Raw genomic sequence first — 10,258 nt, forward strand, 5'->3', positions numbered from 1 at the left:
ATATGTACCCCATACTTAGAAGGTATTAAATTATAGGACAGAATTTCATTCCCATAGAAGTAAAAGAACCTTGAGTCTTAGCCACTGAATCAATTCTGTACCAACATAAAATCTGCCAAGTGTGGGTTGTTTAGAGAGAATTCTAGCACACATGCAGCAGTCAGCCTAACACCATCCTCTGTAGACAGAGAGTGGCATAAAACTCTTGAGCAGCTGCTCCTTTTACAAAAATGAATCTATGACAACGTCTTTTGTAAGTGGTGGCTCTTAGATTACTGATGTGGCACAGGATTTACAGCTACAAGGTACCAAAGGATAACCCATGACTACAAAGAAACTAGCATTGGAACAGGTATAAAGAGTTAATAGAGCAAATAAAATATGGAAACATTTTCTGTCATCTCAAAAGTGTATACATCTCACTGCTAGAGAGGCATTTTCATAAATTTTGTCATATGCTATCTATCTGGCTTCTTCTTTTCTTTCTGCTTCATACCTGAAATCTACAATAATGTTTGCCTCAGCTATAATTAAGTGCAAACACTGAGGGATTTGTACATATCTTGCTCTGGAATCTAAGCAGATATACAGATAAATTAGTCTCTGCAGGCATGTCTGAGTGCACTGTTAGAATTTTAACTGTTTAATCACCTTCGCAAAACAACGTCAATGCCTGCTTTTCCACATCTGCAAAGTATCTGCCATCCTGGTTTTAGAAGCTTCCTGCTAAAATATTTCACATGCAAATGCTTCATTCTATTGGTATGAATATTTAATGAATACTTTATTATTTTTTCAGTGAAAAATACAAAATCCGGCTAATTTTGGTTATTTTTTTCTGGAGCCAGCAAAGCACTTTGAAATCAGGACAATCCTTGAAGTGTTACACAACTACATATAGCAATGGCAAAAAAACCCTCCCTCCAAAGCTGCTTCCGAGAGAAACAGCAGGAGCATAAAAAGCATTTGAAGAACCCTACAGACAAAACAGATTAGTTTTGGAACTATTAAAGTCATTAGCATATTCATGAATGTTGAGTATTCTACTTACTAGGTCATTCATATTCGTCTGACTGGCTGGATGAATTTCTTCCAAGAACTCTAACACATAGAAAGTGTATCTGTCCATGAGATGAACACCAATCCCCAGGTCAGGTTGATGCTTTAAAAACAACACACAGCAGTTATTGGGCATTTGCAGGAGAGAACTCAGCGTTCAGGAGAGGGAATAGAATGTAACAGCAGGTTGCAAAAGTCAAGCATAATTTTTTTTTGTTCTTAGGCAAATTATGCAAAGAAAATTGCTAGCTGTGAAGAAATCTACTGCTGATAAACTGAACAATGCAGTTTATCTATAAACTGTATCCTGGTAATATCTAAGTTTCCCAAAAAGCAGGGAACCCCTTCTTAATGGTCCAGCAGAGATCTGTGGACTTCAAAAAATAGGGCTGAGAGAGCCAGCGTATCTTACAGCAGCGTGTGGGTTCAGGGAATCCTGACCAGCTGCTTTTGGTCTGGCTGGGATCCCTCCAATGGCTCCTTCTGTAATTCAGCTGGGATGTAATTACAGCAGGTGAAGGTTAGAGTTTTGTATAGTATAGTAAGTCCTAGATTGAATATTCCTCACACACATCTCTCAGCAGTCTTCCCATAAGATTTCTTGCCATCCTAGGCAATGCATAAACTGGCCAGCAAGCACAGAAATCCATCATTAGCCTGGTTCTTTGGGACAGCACACAAAAACAAGCAGGGACAGTTCACTTACAAGTTTTGTCAAACCCTCACAAAAGATCGAATACATTCAGCAATTAGAATAAGGGGAAATTCTAAGTTAAAAGGCAACAGGAATTGTGCTTCTAACTCAGGCATTCTGAAAACTGTCTTCAGGATCACATAAATCTACTTACTGATAAAGAATCTTCTCCTACTTGGCTGCTAGCCAAGGCCATTATATTGGGTGAATAAAATCGTTCATACATGGATGCTCCTTGACAAGTATCAATAATAAACAACAATTCATTGTACCTGAAAGAAACAAAACAGCCTCCTTATCCATATCTGCTTAAACACCATATACATACTTTGCTTTTTAGTTACCAGGGCACCTGCTCAGAACCTAAGGAACAGGAGCTCACCCTGACTGGTTTTAGGATGCAAGTTTGCCCAAAGCAATACATTTGAGCAGCTTGAACTGCAGGAAGCTGAAAGCAAAAATTAAAACTCGGCTTTCTGAATGCAAACTCTCACACAATTTCATGGACAACTGACAGTAACACTGCTGCAGGTAAGCAAGGCCTACCAGTAAGACACACTTAAGAGTATGATCAGGATATTCAATAGTCAATGTCTACACAATGCTTATTTCTTACCTCCTTTTCTGCCACATTTGTTCAAAGGCATCAGCAAGTTCTACATTTGTGATTTCTTCAGAGTCTTGAAATTTTAGGAAACCATTTCCACCATGGCCTGACAGAAAAATCAGAACTTAGGCAATGATTAAAGGTTAAAGGAAAATATACAGCCTAGTTGATCATTTTTCTAAAACATGGTAAACACAATTCTCTTTCTCCAGAGACAGTCCAACAAAATAAAACGTTGATACAGTAAAAACAATACATATTCCATTTCAAATGGAAACTATACTGGATTAGTACTGCTTTACAGGTATTTTTCCTTAATTAGAATGACATGCTAAAACCAGAAAAACCTCTTTTGGTCAATCCTTTCGTGCATTTGGACTACTGATGCTTTCAAGAAACCCATCCAACTGAGCAAGCACCAATAAACTGTACACAGAAACCTGCAATTACCTGTCATGTATATTAGAATATTGCTTCTGTCATCAGAAAGAAGACGTTTAGATCGTGGTGTGCTTGGTGGAATTCTTCCCGTTAAAACACGCAAGAAATTTTCAACAGTAACCTATGAATACAAGCATAAAGTAATTTTCTAAAGATAAAAATATTGATAAGCTATAGGCTGGGTTACAGAAATTAAATAATGAAACACTAAAATATGCAGTGTATCTAACCAGACATAGTATGGTGTGGTATAAACTGTACAAATATTTTCTGTGTAAGGTTTTACTTCATGTGGTACCTTTTAATTTACTCCACTAACATCAGCATGTCACTCAATTACATCCACTAAGTCTACCACCATTATAATTTTTAAATATATTTACATTGATCTAAAAATCTGTCAGCATAGAGCTTCACTGTGCCAAAGCTGCTCCTGTACTCACAAAATGCTCCAACATTTGTGTGTTACCATGGGAAAAAAAAAAAAACAGTTTAAATTCTCTCTGCAACTCAGGAAAAGAAAAACAAGATCAATTAAATTACATAAATCTGAGTGATCAGATAAGATCCATCTGAGAGTTGCCTGCAAGACATCCTATAAAACACCACTTCCTCTTTAAGTACTCAGTAATTATGCACAGATCAAATGCCAGCAAAAAATCCATACCCAGGAAAAAACATGATGAAAAGAATGTAGCACTATTCCAGTTCTGTGTCTTAACTTCTTTGTATGTTCTTTTATTTCTTCAGAGAAATAAAACATCTACTATATACTTCAATACAATCCAATAAACCTTTAGCAATAATTCTACAGCACTATTAAACCAAGAAACTGATGTGTAATTTTGTCTCAGCTGGTAGAGATGCTGCCTGGTATGAAGGAATATTACATGAAAAGAGAGGTGACAGAACGCCATTTTTATACAGTAATTGCTTTGCACTAATGATTAAGTAATGGCTTTTGTTTTATTTTAGGAGCATATGCTTAAGATTAGGAAATGAAGTACATCTACCTAATAAACAATTCACTTGCACACCAAAATTTTCACAGTAATTTCTTTGTTGGCAAGATGAGACACCAAACAGTCATTTCCAAAGAAATTTCAGTAATGTGATTCTCTTCCATTATTTAAAATAGATAAACTAAACATGTTTCTGGTACAATGAACTTCAAATAAAAGCTCAAATATCAAGGAGGGGAGGGGTATGTATTTTAGATTCATCAGCTGACAATAAAAGCCCAGCCCAAAACCAGTAATATGAACAGAAAGACTTCCTCAGACTTCAGAGATGCTGCATAAATCTTTAACACTATAAATTAAAGACTTGGTGCTTTAATTAAAGCACAGTTACCTCATAGCTTCTGTAATCCACTTCCACATCATCTCCATAGACATTCAGCTCCATGTTTTTATGACTAAACACAGTTGCAGGTTTGGGATTTCTGGGATTACATGCCATATCATCTGCCAGCATCAAGACAATGTGACTGCGGAAAATAAGCAAAAAACCATTTCAGACATTCTACTCACACATAACAGTCAAACAGAAATTAGAACAACACTGTTCAACAATTACAACAATAGCTTGGATCATTAAAAAGATTCTTGGAATTACAAGTGAAACTTTGCATAGTTATACCCTATTTCCTTATGAGCATCCTCAGTATCACAAAGACAACACACAGAGAAATGCAGCTGGCTGTCATTTATCTACAGGACTAAGTCAGGCCAAAGATCAGCATGAGAGTATTTGACATCAGCAACTTTAGTATATAGGCTTGCCTGGACCTAGGAAGTCAGAGCTCTTAATAAAAAATAATCAGATTTTTAAAGGGCACTAAAAACAACCGACTCCAAGAATCATGACTAATGTTTTTTTTTCAACGTGATTTTGAGGCTTGTTGGGAACTTTGGGGGTTTTTTTGTTGTTGTTTTTTTTGTTTTGGTTTGTTTTGGTTTGGGTTTTTTTGGTTTTTTTTTGTCTTGTCAGTATTTTGAAAGAAGTCTTGCAGCAAAGAAAGAAAAACAGATAAAGTTTGTCTAAGGAAAAAATATGCTCAAATCCACATTAAAATTGCGATAAATGCTAAATAAAAAGGCACACTCTGTGTCTTCTCCAATGTCCTGAAGAATATTCCTGACTGTAGTCTAAAGCATTGCTGTCTTTTTGAGATTAATTCCAGATCTTTGGATACGGATAAGAAATGGATCTTGCTACTGAACACACAAATCTCAGCCACGCCATAGTTCTTGCAGTATTTCTCACCCCTGTTTTGACTTTAATGGTGAAGTCGGACACAAAGAAGATGAAAGTTCTCAGGTAAGGGCAGGACTAGTGACTAGTGACAGAATTTCTGAGGCAGTGCCAAGGGCACCCGTGCTTCAAAGGCTGCACAGGAGAGAGGACAGCTCCTTCTGAATGACCAGTGAAAGAACAAAAGGTATCTTTCTGTGCCTGCAGCCCACAGCACTTCTGCAGTGAGTTCCCTTGGATTTGTAACCCCAAAATGCATCTAAAAATTGAGTTTCAAAATCCTCTCTTTCAAAAACTAGAAAGACACTTTGTGGTTTTTTGTTTGGGTGTGGTTTTTTTGATTCATAGTTGAGTGGGAGTTAACTGAGGACTCCAATTGTCCAGTTTTGGTCTTGGACAAAAAAATGCCATACTAATTCAATCCATCAGCATATGCATTTTGCAGTGATGAAGCAGGCCACACTTCTTTAGGCAGACATGCTGGAGAAACTACCAGTTCTCTAAACTACCATTAAAAACCAGGACCACAAGGAATTCTATAGGAGCATATGATACATATAGCTTATTACACAATGAATGCTGGTGCCTTAAATTCACCTCCACAGTTCTGACAGAAGTAAATTACATTCTGAAACAACTGGATGGAACAGTGCCAACACCCCTAGAACTTCCAGTAGGAACACAAAGATACTTCAGAACCTTCCTGTTCCTGTTTTCAAGGAAGAGATACTGTTCCAATCCTTGTGTTATCACAAGAGAAACACAACTAGTATGGACAAAAAACCTGGTTTCTCAAAAAATATCATGCAGAATGGATTTTTTCAAGGCAACTGTCAATATATAGGAATTGCTCCTATAGCTCAGAGCCTTTAAAGACTCTGTGTAGTTACAGATGTGGAAGTTTTACAACTTAGTACAGTCACAGTCACCAACATCTCCACACTAAAGGGAAATTAAAGTACTGCAAGGCTCTTCTCTCATGGTAGTACTGTCATTGCTGAGTGCATTTAGCAATTTTCACATTACACTTTCACCAGTTTGTTAAGTGGTACATTTTAGTGGCTAGATTTAATTAGCCTGTTCCAAATGGAAATTTTATTATGCAACTTGTTGCTTTTCCTTTGGAATAACATTGCTGCACTTTTCACCACACTGATGTGCTTGCATTCTTCCTTTTTACTTTTATCCAGTCAAACTGGGAAGAAAAATGTATTTCTGTATCACTTCAGATAGCATGAGGACTTTTGCAAGAACTGGATTCACCAAGATTCCCTCACCTATCAGGAATGCCCAGTCTCTTGACACTTCTGTACACCGAAAGAGTATTTGCCACATGACGATAATTAAACCAGAATCGAGATGTACACACCTTGAAATGAGAAAAAAGGCATATTAAATAGTGTAAAGATACAAACTGGCCTGACACATTGCATCAGAAGAACGTGATTACAGGAATGTAAAAAAAAAAAAAATAGTAACTCAAAAAGACTGTAGTAACACCAAGAAACTCATGATAGAAGTTATGTAAGTCTTAGTTGTACCAAAGCAAAAAATTCTGAAAATAAAAGTTAAAAAGAAGTTCCTAGCATAGTGACTCAAGACAAAATTGTCACAAACCCTTACTAAATATAGAAAGTAGCACTTTAGGGAATAACTCAGTTAGAGGATAATCTAATTTTTTTCATTTGCTTTCTCCTTATCAGATGGAAGAAAGAACAAAGGAAGAGTTCTCATCTCAATAGCAAACCCATTCTGGGAGCATTCTTCCACAAAGGCACAAGTGAATTAATTCATACAGAAGCCACACACAGGGGAAAATGCACTGAGGACATTTGCATTTATGGAGTCAAAGTAAGAGCAAAGTGAGCTCTAAGCAATACAAATACAAATGAATCCAAACTCTCAGAGTTCAATTTCTACTGTTCTAACAGGCAAGGGTCAGGGCTCAGCCACTCTCTTTACTTACACGCTCCCTAAATCAGGTTCTGATCCAGACATTTCAAAAGCTTCTAAAAGAGGTGACTTTAAAACCACAAAAACAGAGATGCAGGAAAAAGCATTTAGATTATTTTTTTTTTAATTTTCAAGCTCTAAATGTAGAGCTGTAAGTTACACAACACAGCATCTTTTTCTCTACTCTTTTCATAAAAAGAGCTGAGTTGTAGCTTAAGTAATAATAAAATTCATCCTGAAAGGACCCCCTTGTGTGTCTCTCACCCCATCAGTTAGGAATTCCAAAAAAGCCCACAGGAATCAGTCCATGAGGACATTTGCCCTTCAGCAAGATTTAAAGCTCTGAAAACAGTGTCCAATCTAGCTGAGACATTTCAAGGTACAATCATCTGCCTCCAGTACCTCCCTTACAACAGTAGAAAGTGTGTCTAAGCTTTAAATATAATTATCCACACTGCAGCACATTAAATCAAGCTACTGATGAAGTGGGATTGCAGTATGATCCCGGGTTTGAAGTGCCTGACAGCAGCAAACCCCTGTTTTATTGCTTAAAAAATTAGTAGCAATTGCTACAAAACTTAATGATGAACCACTGAGAAAATAAAACCAGCAGAAAATCTGTTCAGCACAGAAAGCATATGTCCTTGGACCTAAATTTCCATCTTTTTTGTGTGTCTTTATGGGTACTAGTAAAAGCATCTATACTAATAAAAGCATCTCTTTGTTAATAGTATTAAAATTGTACGTTATGTTTAAAAGTTTCAAGTTTGTACATTATAAAATATATAAACTATTCCTCCAATTAGTTACTGTTAACTTTCCTTTTGTATTGCTCAGTTTTAGTATCTGGAAAACAAACAGCTGCTACTGAGTAATTACAATAGTGTTCTGAAACAAATTAGTCATTAAGACCTGAATTGTGATTAAGAACCAATTGTGCAGCATGATTCAAAGCTAATAAAAGTTACATGGCAAAGAAAAAAAGAATTAGGGTAAGAACAGTTGATCTAAACACTATGTTGCCTTATCTGATTTTATTCCCAGCCTGTTGTCACAAGTTAACAGATTGAGTAAGAACAAAAATGAGATACAAATTCTACCTTTCTGGTCAAAGAGACCAGAGTTCCGTGGTGTCAGAACTATGCCATTTTTCAATATGCAGTATGCTAATTTAAATATTTTAATGCTTTCAGAACTTTTGTTTTATGACTCCTGCCATGTAGCGAGACACATTGAGTGCTTGAAATTCGGTCATATTGAAAAGATAATTTTACTATAGCGTGATAAATCTGCAGGCACAATTTCAAGTTTATTCATTTCCAAATGTTTATTTCTCCGTTTCTTTCAAATGAGCACAACTCTTGAGTGACTGTTGCAATCATGGCTCCTGATGAAAAACTGTCAACTTTGTTGGAGAAAAACAACCTGGACCATGCTTACCAAAACTGCCCAGTTATTTGTATGTCCGCTTCTAAAAAACTGCTCTGCTTGATCCTGAAAGATGAACAAAAAAATTAGATTTTTTAGCAATACGAAAGAAATGACCACTCATAGTTTTGTTATTCCCACAACAGTACTCAATGCATATGTTTACCACACATTAATACTGAATAAACCTTAGAAAAGCTAGAAGTGAGATATTTTTCTTAACATTTGCACATTTCATGAGAATTAACTGCTCCAAATCTTGCCCTGAAACTTGCTACAGAACAAAGAGGAACTCTTAGTCACTTGCACCTTAGTTACCACCAAAAGCCCACACACCTCTACTCCGACGGACATTCCAAGAACAAAATTATATGATTCATTGACCTACAGTTTCATCCTTATGAGAAAAGAGGCCTGGATTCAATTCAAATCAATTCCATTTTCAAAAGTAGGTAAGAGAATCTGCAGTTTTAACCCACTTTAAATCCAAGTTGGTTGCATTTATCTTCCAAAATCAGGATCTATGACAGCAACCTTCTGTATAATCTGTGTTCTCCATGGTTCTCACTTTCCTCTGCAGATGAGAGAACCCTTTCTCCTCAACAGAGAGCATAAATCAGGACACAAAAAGGGGCTAAGACTTCGCAGAGGTAAGGGAATAAGTGTCACGGGGCAACAATAAAATCTGCTCTTAAATCAGACTCTTAACGCTGAGGAGTTCTGGGATGATGCTTGTGTCCGTACACAAAACGCACAGTAACAGAAACAGTGTTGTACTTCAAGCAGCAAGCAACTTGCAGTTTAATTAGTCATCCAGAGATTTTAGGACTATTTCTATTGTTCGGGGTGCGGGGGCTGTTTGGTCCTAGTTGTAATTAATTTCAAGCATAACAACTTGTTAATAACGCAAAATTCAAAAGCAAACAACACTCCAGATGTAGCGTGGGCACGGTGCATTAAGCTTATTGCTGAAACATGAAATTACTCCCACCTGCCAAACCCACTGGCACCGGCCGTGTGCAAGCGCCCCGCGGGATGGGCACCGGGCCGGGGAGCCCGGGCCGCTTCTCCGCCCTGGGAGCGCCCGGCACCCGCTACAAGTCACAGTGCGTGGCCAACGAGAAACTGAATTTCAGAAACCCGCCGGGGAATGAAAACTCTGGGACTTTGTCACTTCCAGCAGTTTCACCAAAGCACCATCCCAAAGCACCGGCGCCCCGGGCACGCAGAACCCCGCGGTTCCGCCCACGGGGCAGCGCCGGGCGGGCCCGGGAGCGGCTCCGCCCCGCCGGGGAGGCAGCGCTGGGAGCCGCGGCTCGGTATCGGTGCCCGTCGTAGCGATCGGGCCCCTCCTGCGTGCCGCCAGAGCCTCCGGACAGCTCCGCGGGCAGCCCACCGCCGCGCTCCCTGCCCGCGGGGCTGAGGCGATGGGGACGCCGGCAGCACCGAGCCCAAGGCGCCGCCCGCCCGCCCGCTCGCTCTCAGGCCCCGCCGCTGCTCCCCCAGCCCCGTACCTGGGGGCCGCCGGCCAGCGCCGCTCCGCAGCAGCCCAGCAGCAGCAGCGCGGCGGCGGCGCGGGCCCGGGAGGCGCCGGGCGCGGCAGCCGCCATCTCAGCCCGCCTCCTGCGCGGCCCGGCCGCCGCGGCTGCCGGAAGGGGGGCGGCGGCCTGTGCGCAAGTTCCGCGGGGCGGGAGCGCCGCTGGGCCGGGGCCGTGCCCGCCCGGGGCCGTGCCCGCTCCCGCCGTCCCGGATCCTGCCGGAGCGGTGCCCCTGCTCTGAGCCTGCCGGGAGCCTGGTCCCGCACAGAGCTCTCCCGGCCT

At 40.0% G+C, this 10,258-nt stretch overlaps 1 protein-coding gene across 1 annotated transcript in view; it reads right to left on the reverse strand.

Moving 5' to 3' along the window:
- PIGK (phosphatidylinositol glycan anchor biosynthesis class K) overlaps nt 1-10,048 on the reverse strand; it is a 66,743-nt gene extending 56,695 nt beyond the window's left edge. The window contains exons 1-8 of the mRNA XM_040073181.1: nt 9,953-10,048; nt 8,451-8,504; nt 6,335-6,426; nt 4,155-4,290; nt 2,811-2,922; nt 2,370-2,466; nt 1,908-2,025; nt 1,052-1,162 (exon numbers count right to left, since the gene is read on the reverse strand). Of these exons, the coding sequence (XP_039929115.1) occupies nt 1,052-1,162; nt 1,908-2,025; nt 2,370-2,466; nt 2,811-2,922; nt 4,155-4,290; nt 6,335-6,426; nt 8,451-8,504; nt 9,953-10,048 (816 nt within the window). The remainder of the gene's footprint in view (nt 1-1,051; nt 1,163-1,907; nt 2,026-2,369; nt 2,467-2,810; nt 2,923-4,154; nt 4,291-6,334; nt 6,427-8,450; nt 8,505-9,952) is intronic.
- Between the last annotated feature and the right edge of the window lie 210 nt (nt 10,049-10,258).

The sequence above is a fragment of the Hirundo rustica genome, chromosome 9 (genome assembly GCF_015227805.2).
Source record: "Hirundo rustica isolate bHirRus1 chromosome 9, bHirRus1.pri.v3, whole genome shotgun sequence".
Classification (NCBI taxonomy): Eukaryota; Metazoa; Chordata; class Aves; order Passeriformes; family Hirundinidae; genus Hirundo; species Hirundo rustica.